Source organism: Scardinius erythrophthalmus (assembly GCF_964197995.2).
Source record: "Scardinius erythrophthalmus genome assembly, chromosome: 22".
Classification (NCBI taxonomy): Eukaryota; Metazoa; Chordata; class Actinopteri; order Cypriniformes; family Leuciscidae; genus Scardinius; species Scardinius erythrophthalmus.
Genome location: NC_138242.1, coordinates 23,961,596 through 23,986,405, shown reverse-complemented (window position 1 = coordinate 23,986,405; position 24,810 = coordinate 23,961,596). Strand labels below are relative to the sequence as shown.

The 24,810-nt window shown below is 40.4% G+C and overlaps 1 protein-coding gene across 1 annotated transcript in view; it reads right to left on the bottom strand.

Moving 5' to 3' along the window:
• tmtopsb (teleost multiple tissue opsin b) overlaps positions 1-20,677 on the bottom strand; it is a 43,600-nt gene extending 22,923 nt beyond the window's left edge. Inside the window, exons 1-2 of the mRNA XM_081352548.1 lie at positions 20,299-20,677; positions 6,910-7,238 (exon numbers count right to left, since the gene is read on the bottom strand). Of these exons, the coding sequence (XP_081208674.1) occupies positions 6,910-7,238; positions 20,299-20,662 (693 nt within the window). The 5' untranslated portion in view covers positions 20,663-20,677. The remainder of the gene's footprint in view (positions 1-6,909; positions 7,239-20,298) is intronic.
• Between the last annotated feature and the right edge of the window lie 4,133 nt (positions 20,678-24,810).

Here is a 24,810-nt window from a genome sequence, read left to right as displayed (position 1 = left end):
TAAAAAACAACAGTTCATTGTTAGTTCATATTAGCTCAGGTTCATTAAATAATATTAAAATATACAACTTTTGATTTTAATAATGCATTAGTAAATGTCGAAATTAACAAACTAAGAGTAATATGTTTTTCAGAAGTATTTTTAAGTTAGTTAACTAATGTTAACATATGGAACCTTATTGTAAAATGGTATAGTTTTTATTTAGTTTTAGTTATTTTAGTACATCAAGTTAAAGTAAATGAAAATTAGATATATTTCCTTGGCAACTAGCTGAAATAAAATGAGTTTACATGCTAAGAGAAATAAAATATTTCTTTTTAACCTTGTTCAGGTGTGTTTAATTAGGAATGGAGCTAAACTCTGCAGGATAGTTCCCTTCCAGTAGCGGGACTGGACACCCAATAACTTTAGCTTTTACAACATATGGCCACTTAATCTACCAATTCTCCAAAAAGGCTCCTAATTAAGAGGGACTGCACTGTAAATAGCAGACTAATTAAGTTGAGAGTCGTCAGGCTCAACTTCAAAACAAATAATACAAAATAGGTGATACTTATATACAGCTCATCATTTACTCACTCTCATGTCATTCCAAATGCGTATGACTTTCTTTATTCTTTGGAACACAAACGATATTTTGAAAAATCTCTATGTTTTTTGCCCATACAATGACAATCAATGGGTTCAACAGTATTCCCCTTTGATGTTCATTCTCTGCTGAAGAAAGCAAGCCAGAGTAAATGACAATTTTCATTTTTAGGTGAACTATCCCTTTAAAGAAATGCAATTTGAGAAGTTAGAAAGAACTGGGAGCAAGCAGTAAACTCTGATGAAAACCATTCAACCCCATGCAGCCTTCATATCCAAACCTATTGAATCTGCAAAATTTGATTCATGAAACCTCACTTGAGGTCAACACTTTTCAGCGATGGCAACGTCACCTGCAGCAGATGTGAACTTGGTTTCTCTCTCTCTTTGACTCTCGTTCTGTCTGCCCAGCCTGTCTCTGTGCGAATGAACAATTCTGTCTTGAAGGATGGAGAAAACGAGCGTGGCAAATCCGCTGGGTTTTTCTCCCCACGTTTCCCCAGTATGCTCCTTTTCACCCGCAGCGTGAGTTTACAGAAAGAGACAGGCCGTGTCCGAGCAAATGAGGCTGTTCTTTGGGAAGGCGGTCGGCCCCCTACCGGGTGACATTTTGGATTGGTTAGTCAACGGCTGAGTGGAGCGACAGGAGCTGGGAGGGTTACTCTATGTGCTCTATGCACTGTGAATACGCAACTGTCACATCTTCATTCAAACTTATATAACAATGTGACACTTTCTAGGGGACGGAGGGACAAAGCCTGTAGGTGTACTTACTGTAGGTGACATTCACACTGTCACAGTATCCACCCAAGACTCTTAAAAATAAAGTTACCAAAAAGGGACAGAAATGCCATAGAAAAAAAAACATTTTAGGTTACCTAAATAATCCTTTAGTGAACAGTTCTTAAAAGAACCATTTTTTTCTTAGTTTGAATATTTAAAAAATCTAAAGAACCTTTTTCAACTAAGAACGTTTTGTAAGGTTCCGTCGGTGTTAAAGGTTATAAGACGCCAATAAAGTCGCCATATCAAGTAAGTTGCGATAGCCTTTTCTTCCTTGTTGTGACGTATATCCCAGTGAAACGACTTCCCGAACAAGTAAAAATGTAGGGCGGGACTTGATTTTGTCCATCAGGAATTGATTGGATCTTTGAGGTTTGCAATTGTTGTGATCTCATGTGAGTGACAGGCTGTTCCGCCCTCGAGCCAGTAAATATGTTAACAGAAATGAGAAGAGATGCCGCTGTAAGGGTTTTTCTGATGAAAGATTACGAGGGTACATGAATAAAAAAAAATAAAAATGTGCGGGGATTAATCATTTATAATAAATGCTGCAACATTCATATAGAAAAATAGGAATATTCCATTTTAATTTTGCATGTTAATTGCATGTTTTAATGAAAGCCTGAAAGCCTGTGGTCTTATTGATCGTAAATGGACTTGAATCATTATCCAATTGATTGCTTGTGATGCATGCAATTAAAAAGAGCTTTTAGCTTAATCGAAGAGCCGGTTACTGTGTGTAATATAACATCACGTGGCATTTTTTATCACCCCCTTTGAGATTTATCAGAGTGGAGAGTGAATATATTTGACACCTGTCCCCCTAGGACTCCACCGCATCGAACGGTCAGAGTCGCATCTCGAATAAACACACAGGGTGCTAATTGTCCAAAAGACTCTGAGCTTATCAGCATTCTGTCTCTGCGCCTGTGGTTCAATACCATCAGTGTGGAGCTACAATCACTCTTATACAGTGGAGACGACGCACTAGTTATCTGATCTCATGCTGCGATTGGCCTATAATTGCCTTGCATTAAATGACATCTAAATAAATTGAAGGCAGCAGATAAGGAAAAATGCCTTTGATCAAATTCAATGATTTTATCATCTTCAGGACACCATTATGCAAATGATTTTGTGTGAGGTGTCATAATGCACGCTCTCTAAGCATCTACATGAATCATATAAACTGTTATATGCTGTTGGCAATGACGTTACTAATGGTCTACCCTATTTATAGGCCCACTGTAAATAACCCTCAATAACTTGAATGGTGGTATAAAGTTAAATGTCATGTAGAGGTGACTCCAAAACTGCAAATCTTGAGCACTTAAGCACTTAACCCTGGGTTGCTGGAAAGGGACTAATGGCGCAATTGGACCCCCGGGGCCAGTTCCGTAAACATAGTCGCCAAGTTAAGACCAAGAACTAGTCTGACAAACTAGCAATTAGTTACAGCTAATCAGTATTCACTCCTTTTCATGTAACTGATTTAAAATAGCTCTGAACAGTCTTGAAGAAAAAAAAAAAACTTGTAAGACTAGTCTAAGCAGTTTATGCAACAAGCCCCTGGTTAGTGAGGAAGTGTGCCACAAAATGTTGTATACAGATTTTTTTTTTCTCAATTGACAAAACTTAGTGTTAAGATGCAGAGCAAAGGCAATATCTGTACATGCATCTATATCGGCATTGACAAAAATATATTAAGACAGAGTCAGATGTGGGAGTGGCCTAAACTACAGTACCAAAAAGTTTGGGGTCAGTAAGATATTTTGGTAATGCTTTATAAGGGTCCAATTCTCACTATAAACTAGTTGCTTATTAGCATGCATATATTACTAGGATATTTATTAGTACTTATAAAGCACATATTAATGCCTTATTCTACATCCTTACTCTTACCCAAATCCTAAACTTAACTACCTTACTAACTATTAATTAGCATTAATTAGGAGTTTACTGTTCATTTTATTACAATTTAGAATTATTTTTTTTCTATTTTTTACATTTTTCAAATGTAATTTTGTTCCTGTAATGGCAAAGCTGAATTTTTTTCAGTGTCACATGATCCTTCAGAAATCCTTCTAATATGCTGATTTGCCGCTCAAGAATCATTTCTTATTATTATCAATGTTGACAACTCTTTAACATTTTTGTAGAAACTGTGACAGATTTTTTTTTTTTTTCAAGATTCTTTGATGTATAAAGTATATGACGGAGACTGCAAGGTTATAAGCCCTTTGAGGTACCCATTCTAAAGGTTTGTTTCCCTCTCTGCCCTTTTGAGATAGTAACTCGTTAATTGGAAATGATTTCCGCTCAGGCTTAAGGAGATACCTCCCTTTGTTCCTGCATCTATCAACACAAGCCCAGGCTCAAAGTTATCTGCTCTCACAACCATGTATCTGTCAGAGAAGCAAAGTCTTTTCACCTCTGAGGTTAGATCACACCACTGATGTCTCGCGATAAGTCTTGACCTAAATACAGGACTGTGATGCAACACATACAGTATAACTGCGGCTTTACATACAGTTCATTGCGGATGACACTGTGCATGAATCTATAAGACATTCAGACCAAAATGAGATTCAGCAGAGTTTTCGCACGGCAAAAGAACCTTTCTGAAAGTGCTTATGTTAATGCAATGACACACGCTGAGCGATTTGAGTTTCTGTTGAATGAAGTGAAACGAAAAGGTGACGCTTCCAGTTCTCAAAGCATCAATGGCCCATTTTAGATAGGGCTAATTTACATAAACATGAATGTTTTAATTTCCAAACTCTCTCAGAACATCACAGTATATTAAAAGTGCTGAAACATCCATTTCATACATTGTACTCCATTTAGACGCAGAGATTTTTCATTCATTGTTGCTTTTGAAAAGTAATTCAGTTGCAAATCAAAGCATTTTGTTGTGTCAGTGCATTTGATGTAAGCAGCTGGTGGCCTCTGTTAGCTCATCCACTCGATGAGGGGCGGGAGGAAGGAAAGGAATTGTGGGAGCTTTGAGAGCACTTGTTTTGTGTTTACTTCAGAAAATTGGGCCACTCTGGGTAATCAAATAAAAACTACTTCTCAATTGAAATGTTATTTTCTTCCCATTTCCATGCAAATTCTGACACGATTTGCTCTGTGCCTGACGTAATATGGTGTTTAATTTGCATTCAGTTTCACACTAAACACTGAGAATAACTGTCAACAACAGTAAATTGTTGTTGACTGCCAGGGCGTTGATCATCGGACAACACAGAACATTTCCCGTCGAGAATGAATTAATCTTGCTTCCTCTAAATTGGAATTTAAACCACAGGTCAAGAGGCCTGCTGAGTGGTTTTGTCAATTAATGGTGCAAAAAGGTCATTGTGAAAACTCATAACAATTTATGAATATTACGCTAATTGAAGCTGAAGCTCGTCTAGGTAACTGTTTCTCTAGTCTAAGGTTGCATACTCATTTGCTTCATTTTCTCTGCAAAGTAATTTAGAGGAGTTTTCCACACAAGACCATAGAGAACATTTTGTTTTTCCTGCAATTGTATAACATTTCAATACAATAATATTAATTCATGCTAAAATATTAAAGGTCCCGTTGCATGCGATTCCATGTTTCAAACTTTAGTTAGTGTGTAATGTTGCTGTTAGAGCATAAATAATATCTGTAAAATTATAAAGCTCAAAGTTCAATGCCAAGCGAGATATTTTATTTAACAGAAGTTGACTACAAAAAACGGCTCGATTGGACTACACCCCTCTACATCCTGCATTAGTGACATCACCAGAACCGTTTCTTGACTAACCTCCGCCCACAGGAATGCTCCCTCAACTCTACTGGCTACTTGCGCACTTCTTATAACTTAGCCTACTGTGTTTACTCAGCTCTTACGGTGATTTTCTGAAGTAAAACTGACGCTTCATCTTTTGTGTGATGTACAATAAACTTTATTAAACTCATCAGTACATGTTTGATCATCATTCAGACAGCAGACTTGTAGGCTATTAATAAATAATGGATACATAGCCTACAAGCAGATGACAAATACGTTATAATAACTGTAATTAAACTACTAAACCATACCTGTTTCATCTCTGTACAGCAATCTGACTCTGTAGGCATTATTGTCCGACTCGAAATGAACGCCGTTACTGAGAGTTTCTGATATTATCATCATTCCGTGAGATGAATTTTTCCTGACAGACTGAGCACGAGCTCATGAAGCTCCGCCCCCTGTGTCGTCCAGCAGCACCTCATTTGCATTTAAAGGGGACACACTGAAACGGCTCGTTTTTCTGAGCCCCAAAAAATGTCAATTTAAACATGCTGTAAAAAATGATCTGTTGGGTATTTTGAGCTCAAACTTCACATACACACTCTGGGGACATCAGAGACTTATTTTACATCTTGTGAAAAGGGGCATAGAACGGGACCTTTAAAGCACTTTTGTTGCTTGTAGTTGGGGGAAATTCATGAATTCTGAATTGTTTATTTGCACATGCTGTTTGAATTAAACAACTGATTCACTAAAGGAACCACCCAATTTACGTAACAATGCAAAAACGCTCTCAAAATTAATGCTGAATGCAATTTGTATGGTGTAATTCCAACGCATTCTCATCCTTGGGCGTCATATACTGGGTGCCGTGCGTTCGATGTCGACGAAATGTCAAAAGCGTTTTTGACATTTCACCGACATCGCACGGCACCCTTTAGCGTCAATATGACACGCACAGAGCTTTGTTCGATTATGGTTAGGTTTAGGTCTGGTGTAGGGTTAGGGTTAGACCGCTAGGAGGCGCCTTCTGGACCATATCTATCTGCGTCTCATATTGACGCTAAAGGGTGCCACGTGCGTTCGATGTCGACGAAACGTCACTATATGACGCCCTAGGATGAGAACGGGCTGGTAATTCCCAATCTTGAAGCCCGAATCTGAGTGTTGAGTTCTGTAGGATGCAGCAGACTACCTTGATCTGGCATTAGCTGAATTTTCAGCATCACTCCAGTCTTCCATCACATGATCCGTTAGAAATCATAATAATATGCTGATTTGCTGCCCAAGAAACATTTCTTATTATTATCACTGTTGAAAACAGTTGTGCTGATTAACCTTGATACATTTGTTAGGATTCTTTCAAAAGAACAGCATTTATTTGAAATAGAATTATAATTTTGTAATTTATCAATTTAATGTGTCCTTGCTGAATAAAAGTATTCATTTAAAATCTATTGACCCCAAACTTCTGAACTTTAGTGTACACTTACACTACAGAAACAATTAGCAGTACTAACGCTTCTTCGTTTTGCTTTTAAAAGTCTCGTGGCAGTTTCCTCTTTGTCTTTCTCATTTAGCATTTAAATGCGGAGATATAGTGAAAACAATGACGTTAAAGAGTTACGTGTGAGAAAAGCACTTAATTCAATACTTAATTTAATGCCAAGTCTCTATACAAATCACATAATGGTCTGTAACTTTAGGCAGAAAGCTTCTTTGAAACCAATAACTCATCAGCTGTAGTAGACGGCAATAGTTTTGACACCTACCTGTGTGATAGCCTGGAGGAGTCTTCCATAGCTGTAGACAATCACGATAAAAGGGAGAATAAGGCAGAAGAAAAACAGACAGACAATGTAAGACACGTTGTTGGCCGTCCTGGCGGCCCAGTTGACGCTGCATGTGGTGCCGGGACCCTCCGGACCGTAGCAGCTCCATCCAAACAGTGGTGGAAGAGTCCAAACCATGGAATATATCCAGGAGAAGGCAATACCCATGGCCACCTTTCTGTAATTGGTAGAGTCGGCCTGCGTGGCCCCCATCATGGTGCAGTAGCGCTCGTAAGAGAGCACCGCCAGCGAGATTAGAGACACAACACCTGTACAAACAGAAGAGAGATACAGACAACACAACGCTCTGTTATGTGTAATAGCTTCGGTCCTGGGTTGCTAACAGATCATTATTGCCTTTGAGGGTTTGTTTACATCAAGTAAAAGTCCAAAATCTGCAGATTTATCGCATGCACTGCAAAAATACATCAAGCTCAGTGCTGTTGGTTTACCTTGTTTAACAGGAAAAATGAGAATTTAGATGCACATTTTTCAAAGTTGTAAATAAACCAGATTATTGGATTGTTTTACAAGGAAATAATTGTGTTTCTTTGTAATCATTAGAGAAATTTGACTAAAATCGTTTCAAAGTGTCTCACTGTGGTTTCCTCAGGAACAGACTGAAGACTCCAATTATAGATACAAACTCAAAACTTTAATAATAGTACGCTGGAACAAGCTGACAGGCAGAGAAAACACATAATCGCAACAGAGATCGGACAAAGACTGAAAGAAAGGGCGCAGCTTAAATAGCAAACAGAAACAAGATAATTAATCATACACAGCTGGGACAAATGAACTCATAATGATAGTAACCATAGAAACGAAGGAGTGGTGGGAAAAGAACAAAGGAAAACAGGAACCAATCAAAACACAAACTGAAAGTCCAAACATGCACTGACATGTGACACAAAGTAAATCATACAACTTTTTTTCTTCCGTTTTGCATCTGTAGCTATTGTAATTTTAACAGTAAAAGACTGTAAAAAAGCAACTTTAAGTTTCCTTACTCTTTACAGGTGAAAAACAGAAAATAAAAATAGATCTAATGGGACATTTTTTTTACAGTAAAATACTGTTAAATGTAGTTTTTGGAAGTGAAAAACAACGGCTCATCTTAAAACAGCATTGAAAAACCTTATACTGACATTCACAGAATTCTCTGTTACACTTCACATTTAAAATCAATTTCTTCTTAGCTTTTGCTTATCAGTTATGTACAAAAGGGTTTTATGCTAAATCATGTTGTGAAATTAATGTTTGTTTGTTGCATAACTTGCATCATTTTAGTGTTGTGTGTTTCCATAATGGTGTTTTGTTTTTGTGTACACTGTGTGCCTTCTACAGTATTAGTATTTACTCAGCTTATGGAAAAGTTATTTGTATTGAACTCTGATTCATCATGTGGCTTTTTCTTCACCACCTGTGCTTTTAAGGTGCTTGTCAGTTTTTCTCAAAAGTATAAAGGTCATTTTAGTAATTTGATATATAAACATTATTTCAGGTAATGAAATATACATTTTATTTTACTGTAAATTTAAGTTAAACTTAAAGTGTTGCAACAATATATATTTTTTACAGTAAAGGCCTGGCAACCACAGCTGCCTTTTTTATTGTACTGTAAATTTCAGAGATCTTTTTTTTACAGTACCATAAGCAATAAGAACCATTTATCGAGTTCCTCTTCAGAAAACCTGCTTTAGTAGGGTTTTTCTCAGTGCTTTTTTTTTGTTACAGGAAGCTGATTTACATTGGTAATTTACAGTCTGTAGAAGGCAAACATCCTTATCAGTGCACCACACTGTACACATGCAGACAGCTTTTGGTGTATCTTGTAAGGGACACTTCTGTTGCATTGTGCAGTGTGCACTCCTCCTCTGTCATTGTATAGTGTACTGTCATTTGTGCTGGCAAAATAAAAAAACCCAGGTGGATCTTAAAATATCTCACCTGAAACTGAAGGCAGCTATCATGTCACTGCCATTTTAACTGTGAAGAGCAGGTGTTCACACTCATTTGAGATGTGACTAACTGCAAGGTCTCTTGGTAACGCACAAGGGAGTGTGTATTCTCACGATCAAGCCATAATAGTGAAGTAAAGGTGTCAAATGTGCCAGTATTTCGATACCAAGTTGATGCACAAACAATAACAAAACAGTACTGCTTTTAGTACAGAGTACAGACTCAATTCAGTGCATGATTTATGAACTTGAGAAACGACTTTAATTTGTAACAAATACAGGATTATAATAAAAAAGTGTCAGAAATTGCAACCCTACCACATTTATTATTCAAATGTGTAGTCACATTAGGCTTAATTAAGCAAAGAAATAAGGACTCAATACAATACTTTTTTTTTAATCACCCAAGTGGTCAATTTTTGGTGTTTAGGTCTGTTGTTATTTTTGTTGTTGTTGTTGTTGTTGTTGTTGTTGTGTGAATTCGCAGAGTTCACCAAACTTTGCTAAGCAGAAAAAGACAAAACTTGCTTATGTTTCCGGTCTCTTGTGTAAACTCTCTGGGAGTTCATTTCATGAAAATTATCTCTCAAAATCCTGGCATCTTCATCATAGCTTCTTAGAAAGACCTTTGCTCAAGAATTATTCAAAGAGATTATTAGCTTAATATTTAAAAGCCTGAAAAAAAATATCTCGAGAACCTTTTGAATGTTAATAGTCATATTTCCCTGCCTGATATGTGTGTGTGTATATAAAACCTACACCGTGTAACATCTGGATGAAGCCTTTTCATGAGCCTGACAATGTGTTTGCTATATTGATGATTCAAAGAATAAAGGCTGATATTTCTTACAAGTATAGCTTAATACAAGTATTAGCATTGTTAGTCTAATTTATTCAAGGTAGATAATCAGTGAAAGAAATCTATAGTCCACTGCTTACAAATAACATCATGGCATTAGACATTGTGAACGAGTAATGAAGCAACTTAAATCATATATGCATGGCGGTACCTGATGAAAACTAAGCGAGTAATGAGCCTTTTCAAAGCAATGAGAGGCATTTGTCAACAGGTGTTCAAGGAGTGGAACTGATTACAGAGCTTTTCTCCATTTAAAGCACACTTAGTTCTCCCATAAGCACAGTTTTATCAAACCAATGCTGATTCATTCTGCTCCGTTTAGCCAAGGTCCCTGACCGGTCATTTAGGTTTTGACAATTACAACGAATCAACAATATTCTTTAATTACCTACTAGGTCGTACTTTTAGAGTTTATAAGCACTGATGTAAAAATCTGTCATATAATACAGACCAATACGATCTTAAGGGTTGCTGGCGTCAGAAAAGTGACACCTGTTAATTAACCACAAAACAGCTATTCTACTGACTGGAAATACTACACTCATCTCTGCCCTATCAGAGCCTGTGTTATGGGTCAAATAAAGGACAGCCCTCAACTCTTTTCCCTGAAAACAGTTCTCCACACCTTCAGGTCAATTGCTAAACCCCAATCAGGAGAAGAATACACCTCTACCCTGGTGTGTTTATTCCAATTATGGAGACTTATGGGCCTTTTCAACAGTACACTGTAAAATGTTTTCATCCTCTTTGTTTCCAATAATTTGTAATTTATTGTTGAGTAAATGAGTTTTCAACTAATAGTTCCAACTTCACTTTCTTCATCAGTAAATAAATTAAAAGTGGTTAAAAAGTGCAATGAACTTATTACTGTGGGTTGTAACCTTGGCAAGTTTTCAATTTTATTGGGCTGAACTTTTTTTAGTGTAGGCCTACTTTCAAGCATTTCTTTTTGGTGTAGACTCGAGTCTTTTCTTGTTCACATCCCTATACAAACATTTAGGCTACTACGTGCCACCACATTATGGTATCAGATCATGTACTTTGGAATAGCACAGTGTATTGCAGTCTTGCAGTATTGCAAATGTGGTATATTTCCAGAAACATGGTACTATAGTACACTTTTTGTGCACAATATGTTCCATAAACTAAAGCATATAACCAGTACGAGGAGTTTAATCTATCAACAAGAAAACATCCTTTTAAACTGATTGCCATCTATGGGCCGAGGGGAGTTATCCTGCTTTATTATTATGTGTAAACATATATATTTTGGATGAAGCAGCTATGATGTTTAGGCCTATGTTACAGGTGCATTCGTTTTTGTATTCTGTGCTATAAAGAAAAAAAATCAAGAAACCACACGTAAAATAAAACAAATAAAGGATAGAATCACAAGTAATCACAAGTTTTGGATAGAATCACAAAATCACAATGTCAAATGTTGAAATAAATATTTATCATAAAGAATGTGTAGATATCACTATGATGTATTTTAATAATAATAATAATAATAACAATAATAAACAGACCAGACAACGTTGGTGGGACGATATAGCTATATTTGGGTTTTTATACGGCAATAAATGGTAACACTTTAGAATACTGTTCTTTCATTAAAGAATAACAGGAACAAATGAGTAACAGACTATTAACATTCTAGTAACTACTATTAACTAGAAACTTTGATTAACGAATTAGTAACTTATAGTGTTCAGTCGAATGTGGTAGTTCACTATTAGCTAATCAGTAACTACTATTTTTCCAGAAGACTAGAACTACTATATAATTAATATTAATAATGAATAATGTATAATATAAGGTAATGGAAACCCATCATTAATCAAGTGTTACTACATCCTTCTAAAGGAACTACTAATAATTTGGATCAATTTTCTAAAGTGAAAAGCTTGATAACTACCTAATATTGACCAAAGTCATTGTAAGCTTTTGTAAGTTTTGGATAGTAACGCCTCAAGTGTTACTACATCTTTCCAAAGGAACTACTACTGTAATTATTTGGATCAGTATTCTAAAGTGAAGATCACACACTAGTAATGACTAAAGTCATAAATCCATCGGAAGGAATTACTATTCAAAATCTTACAAAAATCTCAAAAGCTTACAATGACTTCAGTCAATATTAGGTAGTTCTCTTTCATCATCTCGTGTTCGAGATCCACCTATGGGAAGGGCATCCGTACCTGACCTCTGCAGAAGCATCCAATTGCACCAAGTCTGGCTAGACAGACAGAAGCGAGCAGACAATGCCATGTAAAGTCCCTCCCCCTAACCTGAGGGCTTATAACGCCTGCAAGCTCTGCTATTCTCCAGTTGACATTCGCTTCTCGTGATCTCTGCACTTACACAGTTCGTAGATTTACACTTCACATTTGCGTGTCTTCAGGAGGACATATCGCCTGATCAGCCTCCGCCAGATTTGAAAGTCTTTTACTCAACCTGATTAACGTTAGCTGTGTTCTGCATCCGGATCCGCCCACGCTCTTGCTTTTCTCGCCTGCTCCCCCTTCCATGGCTTCCCACCACAGATTTTTCTCTGGTATGTTGCTGTCTAAATCTGCCACTTCTCGGGGAACAGCCAATCACAGGACTGCCCGGCCACGTGCGGGGCACTGATCGCCGCTAAGGACCTTCACTCTTTCTGCGTGGTCTGGTTGGGCCTCAAACACGCTCAAGAAGCCTTGGAGAACCCGGAGAATTGTAGTCAGTGCCTTATGCTGCCCAAGAAGCTTTTGCGACCCAGTGCACCGAGCTTGGCGTTTCTGACTCAGATGGGGGACCAGTGACGACAATGCGCTACCGGGGGCCTCCCGGGCACTACTTCACTTAATTGGGCTGACCAGCCCGATCCTGCTTTCCCCGAAGAGGACATCTTCTCGAGCAACCTCCCGCTCGCTGATGAACCGGCCGGTTCCGGCGACGACGATGACGCGGCCCTTCTTTGGGTCTCAGAGGACGAGGAGGCCATCCCGCCTTCTGGCGTTCCCCAGGCCTACGCCCCCGCGGCTTTTCCTCAGTCCATCCTCCTGGAAGTGTGTGAGCGAGCGGCCGCTCGCCTCAACATTGAGTGGCCGGCTCCACAGAGCGCTACCGACCAGGAAAGGGACATTTATGAAGGAAAAGTGCTGGGACCCCCTCCCGGTTCGAGGAAACAACTCTTTCCCGTCCTTCCAGCGTGCGCGAAGCATATAAGGCACAAGTGGAGCAACCCGCTCGATCTCAAGCACGGTCTCACAGGCCTTAAGGTGAAGAATATGGTGGCTCTTGGCATGGGTGACCCCCCCGCTATTGAGCGGCCCTTCGGCAGGCACCTTAACCCCGCACAGGGTGGGCTGTTCGCTCCCCCTAAGCCAGTCTTGCCCAACAAGATGGACTGTTTTTCTGCCTTAGTTCACCAGGCCACTTACAAGTCCTTGGCATTGGCTGTCAGGGCCCTGAACGTCTCTTCCTTCCTCTCCTCTTACCAGGCGGAGATCTTGGACGAATTATGGCAACAGCTGGAAAAGGGAACCCCTTCTCTACCATTGTGGAAGGAGATCCTTACGGTTAACGACCTCTTCCTCCGTAACTCTCGTCAGGCCGTCCAAGCCTGTGGGCGCTCTATGGCGCTTTCTGTGGTGGGAGAGCACGCACTCTGGCTTAAAGTCGACATGAAATCAAATTTGACAAATCTTCTTTTTTTATGTAATATTGTAGTGTTTATTATGACCGCCGCTAGCGTAGCTAGCGAAAGCGGTCATATAGGGATTGTCAAAGTTTTTTTTTTTTTTTTTTCCCGTCACCTTACTGAATTTTTCGTCAACGATACCAGGGACACCGAAGCACCGGGGAACATGAAATTTGGTGGGCATGTAGCCCCACTAGACTTCTAAGGAAAAATTTCGTTTGGTCCCCGGGGGCCACTCCCCCCCCGCGCTGGGCCCCCCCAAACCCCAAAAAATGCAGTTTTTCCTAAATAACTACCTGAACCGTGGCACCGAGGATGAAGAAATTTTTATGGTATGTTGGTCTACTAGACTTTTACGGAAAAATTTCATTTGGTCCCCGGGGGCCACTTCCCCCCCCGCGCTGGGGCCCCCGTAAATTTTTCGTCAACGATACCAGGGACACCGAAGCACCGGGGAACATGAAATTTGGTGGGCATGTAGCCCCACTAGACTTCTAAGGAAAAATTTCGTTTGGTCCCCGGGGGCCACTCCCCCCCCGCGCTGGGCCCCCCCAAACCCCAAAAAATGCAGTTTTTCCTAAATAACTACCTGAACCGTGGCACCGAGGATGAAGAAATTTTTATGGTATGTTGGTCTACTAGACTTTTATGGAAAAATTTCATTTGGTCCCCGGGGGCCACTCCCCCCCCCCGCGCTGGGGCCCCCGTAAATTTTTCGTCAACGATACCAGGGACACCGAAGCACCGGGGAACATGAAATTTGGTGGGCATGTAGCCCCACTAGACTTCTAAGGAAAAATTTCGTTTGGTCCCCGGGGGCCACTCCCCCCCCGCGCTGGGCCCCCCCAAACCCCAAAAAATGCAGTTTTTCCTAAATAACTACCTGAACCGTGGCACCGAGGATGAAGAAATTTTTATGGTATGTTGGTCTACTAGACTTTTACGGAAAAATTTTGTTTAGTCCCCGGGGGCCACTTCCCCCCCCGCGCTGGGGCCCCCGTAAATTTTTCGTCAACGATACCAGGGACACCGAAGCACCGGGGAACATGAAATTTGGTGGGCATGTAGCCCCACTACACTTCTAAGGAAAAATTTCGTTTGGTCCCCGGGGGCCACTCCCCCCCCGCGCTGGGCCCCCCCAAACCCCAAAAAATGCAGTTTTTCCTAAATAACTACCTGAACCGTGGCACCGAGGATGAAGAAATTTTTGTGGTATGTTGGTCTACTAGACTTTTACGGAAAAATTTCATTTGGTCCCCGGGGGCCACTTCCCCCCCCCGCGCTGGGGCCCCCGTAAATTTTTCGTCAACGATACCAGGGACACCGAAGCACCGGGGAACATGAAATTTGGTGGGCATGTAGCCCCACTAGACTTCTAAGGAAAAATTTCGTTTGGTCCCCGGGGGCCACTCCCCCCCCGCGCTGGGCCCCCCCAAACCCCAAAAAATGCAGTTTTTCCTAAATAACTACCTGAACCGTGGCACCGAGGATGAAGACATTTTTATGGTATGTTGGTCTACTAGACTTTTACGGAAAAATTTCGTTTGGTCCCCGGAGGCCACTTCCCCCCCCCCGCGCTGGGGCCCCCGTAAATTTTTCGTCAACGATACCAGGGACACCGAAACACCGGGGAACATGAAATTTGGTGGGCATGTAGCCCCACTAGACTTCTACGGAAAAATTTCGTTTGGTCCCCGGGGGCCACTCCCCCCCCGCGCTGGCCCCCCCCAAACCCCAAAAAATGCAGTTTTTCCTAAATAACTACCTGAACCGTGGCACCGAGGATGAAGAAATTTTTATGGTATGTTGGTCTACTAGACTTTTACGGAAAAATTTCATTTGGTCCCCGGGGGCCACTTCCCCCCCCGCGCTGGGGCCCCCGTAAATTTTTCGTCAACGATACCAGGGACACCGAAGTACCGGGGAACATGAAATTTGGTGGGCATGTAGCCCCACTAGACTTCTAAGGAAAAATTTCGTTTGGTCCCCGGGGGCCACTCCCCCCCCGCGCTGGGCCCCCCCAAACCCCAAAAAATGCAGTTTTTCCTAAATAACTACCTGAACCGTGGCACCGAGGATGAAGAAATTTTTATGGTATGTTGCTCTTAAGGGCCCACATCAACCTAGCCCATAATCACTCATTTGTGATTTGCGCCCCTCCCATAAAAAATGAAAATGCAATATTATTCTGCTTTAATCGCCCCTATCTTCAGTGGAGATGTTCAGAACTGCACCATATTTCATGTGTATGATTAACTTGACATCTTCTGGGGGTATCCTCTGCTAAGTTTTGTAGAATTTCATCCATGGGGGGGTATAAAATAAATTCATTTATGTGCACATTTAGTGACTGTACACTCATCGGCCTGTAGATGGTGCTGTTGAGCGAAGGGTTGCTGGTATTGGATGATACTGTCACACACACACATGCAGGAATACAAACAAACGCAAGCATGCACACACACTGACATCCACACGCACAGACACACACCCATACACACACATACAAATCCACATGCACAGACACACACACACACGCGCACACATGTACCCACACATACATACACGCACAGACACACACACACACACACACACAGACACACACACACACACACACACACACACAGACATGCACATACTATTACTTTTTTTTAGGTATATACATAAACACGCAATACAGCCAAATTACTCCACGTCATTTATTTTTGTGGAAAGCCAGTGCAGGCCTGAGCGGCGGTCATATTTTGTACCGTGATGCGGTACATCTAGTTATAAATGATTTATCTGTGCACTTCATTATTTTTTTAAAATTCATGTACCCTTATAATCTTTAATCAAATACATTACCCTTCCCTCCCCCCTCGAAACGACCTCTCTTCTCTTTCGGTCACGTGCCATGGCGAAAGGGTGCGGCCAGAGCCGATGAGTGTGCGGCTATCGAGATGCTCTCGAGGATGAACTTGACTGATAACTTGACTTGACTCATCTTGGTTCGCGGGAATAATAATAAAAAAAAAATCCTTCATGGGAGGGTAACAGTGGAGAGTCCGGTGGAGAGAAATCCTCCACAACTGAATGCAAACTGGCATTCAAATCTGCCTCCATTTTGTTTGCAACGCCCAACCTCCAACGATCCAATCAATTCCCGAAGGACGAAATCAAGCCCCGCCCTGCATTTTTTTCTAATTTCAGAAGCCGTTTCACTCGGATATACAGTACGTAATAACAAGGAAAAAATTACAGTCTCAACTTCCGTTTCATGCCGACTTTAACCTGTCAGGCCTTCCTGACAGTGAGAAGAGGCGCATTGCCGTCGCATTGATGCAGCAACGGTGTGATGACAAAAAGAAGGATGAGGATGAGGCCTTCAAGTTATGCCTTCCCAGTGTGCATTTGCCTAACCACCCAGTCACAAGACAAAATTTCCATCAGGGCAAGGAAAGGCCCTGCAACAACTCGCCTGCGCCATAAAACGGAACGACTGGTTCACATCGGTCGATCTGAAAGATGCTTTCTTCCACATAAGCATTTATCCGCCTCACAGGAAGTTTCTTCGTTTCGCCTACCAAAGCACATGTTACGAATTCACAGTTCTGCCGTTCAGGCTCTCGTTAAGCCCTCGGACCTTCTGTCTGTGTGCGGAGGCAGGCTTAGCACCCATGAGAATGTCAGGTCTAAGGATTTCGAAATATATAGACGATTGGCTCATTATAGCCGAATCGAAGGAGAAAGTGTTGCAGGACACCTGCCGTGTGCTCGCCACATCACATCTCTCGGGTTCAGGGTGAATGTGAACAAGAGCAATTTTACACCCAGTCAAAATGTCATTTTCCGGGGCTTGGATTGAACTCAGTCTCCATGCAAGCGTGTCTCTCTCAAGAGCGTGTTCTCTCTCTAATTAACTGTCTGTCGCTGTTCAGAGAGGGGGCAAAAGTACAATATCGTGGCACCTCCCCCTCCGTACACCTATTGTCCCTAGCGAACGGGGAGATTTATCACCCATACCCGGACAGGGTGGCTTTCTGGGCCTGGCCCGTGAGAGGACAAACCTAAGCACACTGGGGCTTTCGCCGCGTGTGATTGCTACTATACAGAATGCCAGGGCCATTTCTACACGGTCCTTATATGGTTGTAAGTGGCAAGTGTTTGAAGGGTGGTGTGATGGGCGTGGTCTCACATCATATCAGTGTTCAGTTCCTGATATTTTGTTTTTCCTTCAAGACCTCATGGAAAAAGGGAGGTCTTTTTCCACAATTAAGGTCTACCTGGCTGCGATTTCTACCTGTCATGTGGGTTTTGAGGACTCGACAGTCGGGCAGCATCCTCTAATCCGCAGATTTATGAAGGGTGCCCGTCGCTCTTTGCCAGTCGTCATGAGAACTGTTCCTGAGTGGGACCTCTCCATGGTGCTGGAGGCTCTGTCTCAATATCCTTTTGAGCCTCAGGGAAGTATTTCCCTAAAGCATCTTTCAAGGCGGCGTTGCTCTTGGCCTTGGCGTCAGCTAAATGTGTCAGTGAGTTACATGCACTCTCGGTTCATTCCTCGAGCACTAAATTCTCTCTTAGTGGAAATAAGATTTCCCTTAAGCCTAATCCGGCCTTCATGCCGAAATGCTTCCCTGCGTTCACATCGGAGGTGTTAGAGTTGTCCGCTTTTCACCCTCTGCCCTTTTCCTCCGCGGAGGATGAGAGGCTGAATGCTCTGTGTCCTGTCTGTGCCTTACAGACATATATGACCAGGACCAGTGTTTTCCGGAAGAGCAACCAACTCTTTTTTTCATGGGTGCCCCCTCACAGAGGGAGTCCCATATCTAAGCAATGCCTCTCACATTGGCTTGTGGATGCTATAGCTTTGGCATATGAATCTAAGGGAGTGCAGCCCCCAGGGGACATCAGTGCTCATTCCATGAGGGGCTTAGCCGCCTCTTGGGCTTTGTTTAGGGGAGTGTTACTGCAGGACATCTGTTCTGCTGCCAGTTGGGCTTCTCCTCATACCTTTGTGCGTTATTACCGGCTGGATGTCACCAGAATCTCGGTAGCACATTCTGTTTTAGGGGTGGGGTCTTCTTAGCCACTCCCTGCAACCCCATTAAAAGTAAAGAATATGGGGTGAATGGGCCAGCAGGCCATGTGCATTCCTATCCCTAAGCATGCATTTACATTCCTTCCTGGGTGTAGATATACACATATATGTGTTGCTGGGGTTGTTATTGTGTGTTTCATGTCCTGCATGTGCACAGCAGGTATGTGTGTGCGTTAGGATTGCAGGTTCATGATTATGGGACGTGTCAGGCACCGCCTCCCTGGGGTGACCGTCCTTCTCTGGCTTACAGAACCTCACTGTGAGTGTATTGGACAATCGGGGAGCTGTCCATGTCTCTCCCATAAGTGGGAGAACACGTCTCGAACACGAGATGATAAAAGAGAACAATAGGTTACTATCGTAACCCCGGTTCTCTGAAACATCGAGTGGAGAGATCCACCAGCTTTGCCCCGCTTGCCGCACGAGAAGCGAATATACTTACTGGAGAATAGCAGCACTTGCAGGCGTTATGCCCTCAGGTAAGGGGGAGGGACCTTACCTGGCATTGGCTGCATGCTTCTGTCAGTCTAGCCAGACTTGGTGCAATTGGATGCTTCTGCAGAGCCATAGGTGGATCTCTCCACTCTATGTTTCAGAGAACCGGGATTACGATAGTAACCTATTGTTATCATGTTTTTCACTTAATTAGTAGTTCCTGTAGTGACACCTGAGTCAGTACAAGTGGGTTACCATTACCTTTTATTATAATTATGCATTATTCATGTTAATTATGAACCTATATAACGTCGTTCTCTGGGAGGTAGCCTATGAAAAAAAGTTTTGTAACTGATTAGCTAATAGTGAACTACCACATTCAACAGTGCTATTAGCCTACTTACTAATGTGTTAATCAGAGTTTTTTGTTAGTTAATAGTAGTTACTAGAATGTTAATAGTGCGTTACTCATTTGTTCCTGTGTATTTATTCATTAATGAAGGAACAGTTTTCGAAATTGTTACCCAATAAACCTTCCAACATTAATGGGAAATCTGTGCCAACAACTGGTACAACAGCAAACATTCCACTTAAATAAGTTGCAATTGTTCATATTATTGCAACTTTTGGAATGGAAAAGACTTCTAGAGTGGGCGTAGCGGCATCTGCCTGGCGAAAAAAAAGCCCTGTTAAACTAGCAGCGCGAACACGAGTCTGACAGGAGGCTTCTGAAGCGAGACGCTTTACCTCACGAGAAATAATGTCAAAGATTACTATTAAAACCATGCAAATTACACGATCGCTTTTATCATTTAAGTGTATAGATTTCCTAAAGGTAAGGAGGATTTTTAAAATAAAATAAAACTAGAACGCTGGTAGCTATGGTCGGTTATTCAAATTGTATAGTCATGATATAACTTGAGTTTAGAACGATAAGAAGTATAAAAATATACATATCCCTCTTTATTTCGCACTCTGTTCTGTTACTGGTAGAATTTTACTTAGAAAGACATGAACATTTGACGACGACGTAATAGACGTCGTGGCGAGGTTCCCAAAGTGTCCCAAAGGGAATGTGCTATAACATTTCTGCAACATTGAGAAAAAACGCATTTATGATTTTAAAACATCGGTCGTATGAAGTAGGCTATCTAATAGGCTACACAAACGTTATCATAACACTTTCACGATAAAAAAGAAGCGTTTTATGGCTTGCGTGATTCCAAAGTAGCCTGCCAAACTATCGCACCTGCACGCGAATCCTACTTTAATCGTTTATTGACATCGCTATAACATACAGACTCACCCAGACATGAGTTTATGAAGCCATACCACACGCATCCCGCGCGTCCGATGAGCCACCGTCCCTGCGTACTGGCGGCGAAGCTGAACGGAGTGCCGAGGACGCACACCAGCAGATCACTGACTGCGATGCTCACCAGAAGATAGTTCATGGGCGAGCGCAGCATTTTGTAGCGACAGAACACAATGAGAACGAGCGTGTTGTTGAGAAACCCGAAAGTCCCGATGAATCCAAGGCACACCGCGACCACCAAGTGTCCCGTCGGGCTCAGACTGTGTTCTGAGTGATTCTCATCCAAATGCGCGCTGGTCCCGTCACCTCCTCCAGCGCACCACGCGCAACCCCGACTCATGTTGGACTCAATCATTGCACCATTAATTATGGCTTATGTAAAGGATTTAGTCAGTTTGGTTTTGAAACGAGAGTCTGTGCTTGTTAAAGTCGGTGGAGGGTTTTCTAACCCATTGTTTCAGTGGGACAGGAGTTCACCAAACGCTAAATGCAGAAGTAGTACATTATTGCCACTGATAGAGGTTTCAAGATGTGGTCAAGCCAATTATGCCCCTCCTTGGGATGAATGGGAGTTTTTATTACCCCCCGCCTAGCTGACGTCTCAAGCCACCGATCTTCATATGCCAATATGCCACTCTTTCCTCTTTCGTTTTTCACCCTTAAAGCCATTCCTTATTTATTCACCAAAATGTAAAATGCTAATTATAGCTTTAAGGGTGAAATAAACACAGTAAAAAGTAAAAATGTGAAAATAAGGAGGTAGATTTATTTGATTTAACCTGAAAAATATTTAATAAAGTCAGGTTAATATTTATGACTTAAAACCAGTTACATGACGCATCCTTTTTAGGTTACCTGCATTATATTGTTTTAACTCTGTGCTATACAACACGGAAACTTGCATTATAAAATGGTCTACTAGACAGAAGCAGGTGAACTAATTAACAGATAATGCCAGGTCAAAGTCTGTTGAATGCTCACAAATTTCATAGGAAAACAATACAGATTCATGAGCAAATTCCTGCAGTTTTATGTTTTTTATTTATTTTGTAACCTTTCTATTTCTCCATTGCGGTATACATTTTAAATATGACGTGTCATGGTAAAATATAAATTAAGTGCTTTTATTCAAGTTAAAAATATTAAATTGGACAAAATCTGCATGGATCAATTATATTACATGACTTTTAAGGGTCAGAGGTAAAAAACAACAACCTTCTCTTTTACCCATTTGTTGTTCATTTTCAAAATATTACAATCGTTTTTATTGATTTATTATTTATCAAATAACAATAATATTAATTACATTAATTATATATAGCCTAATTAAAGCAGTTAAGAGAGATTTTAATTCTACTTCATAAACTCTGAAAGTGCTCTTTGGAAACTCATAAACTCAATGAAATTATGCTGTTTAAATATAATAAAATCTTGTACTATGTGCAAACACTTATATCAATTATTGCATTAAGATTGTAATACGTTTTTCTTAGAAGCAGCAAGGCTACATCAGCTGTCTCCTTAAAAAAGATACATACAGTAATGTATATTAAGTTATTCATAATTCACTCAATTTATGTTGCATACATTTTATATATATATATTTTTTAAACATACAGGCAACAAATTTGATTTCCAATATTCCAATTTTGTCTTTGCTGAACACTGACACCTGTGGGGGAAAAAATATTTTAAAAATGAGATCAAACTAAGATGCATTCAATGAGGGAACAGATTTTGTGGCTTTTCCCTGGCTTTTCCTCTAGAAATCTACCTGTCCTCATTTGACTTATACATACATAGTTCAGAAATACAAATCGTTCATCTGCTTTTTTGGTTGCTTGATCAATAATCTCCTTTCTAAGCATATTTACCTCTTCAAATTGATTATTTTTGACAGCTGAGAGGTCAGGGAAAGCAATTTTCTCTCCCTATTTATCCATCTTTTTCCACAAGGGAAATCATAGAATTGCTTCGCAATCAATTCTTATGATATGGGATTTCATTGTGTTTTTGTACCACCGAGGTCCAAATCTATCAGGGATGTTTAGAAAAGGTTAAGAAAATCTAAGTGGAGTGAACTGTGCAACACGAAAAAGATCCATTCTCTGTATCCTGTGTTAATTAATGCCATTTGATGCATCTTTGAATCAACGTTTTCCTGATTCTCCTGATTCTATCATGAAATTGCAGTTTGTACAGTATAAAAATCATTAATTCAAGGAAAAGTCCCCATAAAAGATGCAAACCCAACGTGTGTATATAAATCATCAGAAGATGGTCTTTAAAAGTAAGATCCCCATAAACTGCATGGGTTCCATGGCAACTTTATGAGCAAACTGTGCAGTAAGATTCCAGGTTAGGTTAAAAGTTAAATCACATTAGTTGGAAATAAAAAATAAGAGGGGTCATCGCCATTACACTTCTGCTGATCAGCACTATGAAATGTCATGCACCACAATCTATCCTTCCCTCAGAAAACTACAAAAAGGAAAAGCCATGAAAAAGCCAGCACCCCTCTATGCGACGAATGGGACATTTTTGAGCCCTAAATATTTTTCCTAAACATTATTTTATCTTCCACCAAAGGAGCTAGAGATCTGTATATTCTATCCCCTACCCATAAACCTACCCATCACAGAAAATGTTCAGCATTTTTACATTTTCAAAATACTAGTTTAGTATGATACAAGCGGTTTTCCTACACAATTTCCCCACAAAGTCAAAAATGACTGGTGTTAATATCTTTGTAGGAACATTTGGTCCCCATAGGGAATACCAGGACCACACACACACACAATTTCCACAAAAATATTAAGTACCACGACTGTTTTCAACATTGATCATGTGACAATGAAGACTGGAGTAACGGCTGTCAAAAATGCAGCTGTCTGAAATCGCATACTCTCGAGTAGGTACTTGTTTTGAATAAGTAATTACTTCGCAGCAGCTTGTTTGTGTAGTATGAATGTAATCTGTCATTGTCATGTGACCTACCAGTGTCAGTTACTTCGCTTCACTGCCATTCACAAATCCTCTCCCGTGGCCTCATGGGATAGTAAAGTGTCCATCGTATCCACACCTCGTCGAAAGAAGTAGGTCATCCGGGAACTTTTTGCCTACTCTTTTATGAGTACTGTGGATTTAGACATACTTCTTTTGTCACATACTGTTTTTCGCCTATAGGGAAGTATGTGATTTCGGATGCAGGCATGCAGCCTATGTCCCTTTAATAACTCTCAAAGCACATATCAGTCAGCATTACCGCTAAACATCTAAGCCTGATCAAGATCTAAAGGGCCAATGCTCATCAGTTCAGTTGTACAAAGTGAGTTTGAATTAACCAATGACACAGTAGGGGTGAAAAGTAGAGTATTCATTTAGGATACGTTTTTATCTTTTGTCCGTACCTGTCATCTCTGAAAAGAAACAACAAATCTCCTAGCCAAAACATTTTTTCTAATAATGTTAGGATGGCAAGGCAACACCATTGCAAAAGAAATCCATCCCTCCAGTGTGCTATCAGCTGGAAGGCTGCAGTTTATTGAATTTGTTCTGTGTGCAGTGCGCCACTCAAGGTCATAATAATGAAGTCTGATTAGTTCATATGGGTGGACATGAGGGAGGTGAATAGGTCTCAAGATAGAGTGGGATTTGTTTCATAGTCTTGCTCAGCTTCTTCTCTCACACATTAACCACACGCATGAACATACATTCATTCAAACACAATCACCCACATGAGCTTCATAGATTTAATTTGATTGTATTCACCATCACACCATAGGGGTCCTAGACTTTCTTGCAGAAATCGAAAGCCTGATAATGAGAGTGATACAAGTATGAGACAATAATAAAATAACATCCTAACATCTACAGACTGGGATGGACTAAAACTTGAAAAAAAAAAAAAAAACCGATTCACCATATTGGTTAATGTCCAATATTATAGATTTCTTAATTGTTTTTGGTAAATAATATCAGATACTTAAATGTGCATGTTCATTTTTGCCACCATCTAACATTCACTTAAAGTTAATCTTTAAAAACATAATGAAGTAACACTGAAAATGTAATCTCCAAATGAAGATGTATATCCATTTTTCATACTGCACATTTTAGTGTTGTGACGCTTGAATTCACTTGTAGCATTTAGAATGGTATAGTTTGTGTTTTATTTATACTTTATTTAAACAATATAGCACTGACTTTTAAAATCAGCGACTAACATGGAAGTAACAAAACTATATCCTTCACTATAAACTTAATTGGTATTCATCAAATCCTTAAAAAATGGCATATAACAATTTCCACAAAAATATTAAAGCAGCACATCTGTTTTTAACATTGATATAATGAAAGAAATGTTTCTTGGGCACCAAATCAGCAAATTCGTATGATTTCTGAAGAATACATGAAGATATGACCTTATCATTATCAGCCTGAATTTTAATATCAATACATTTGAAATATTTCTCAGTTCAATCAAAGTGGATCCTGGCCAGT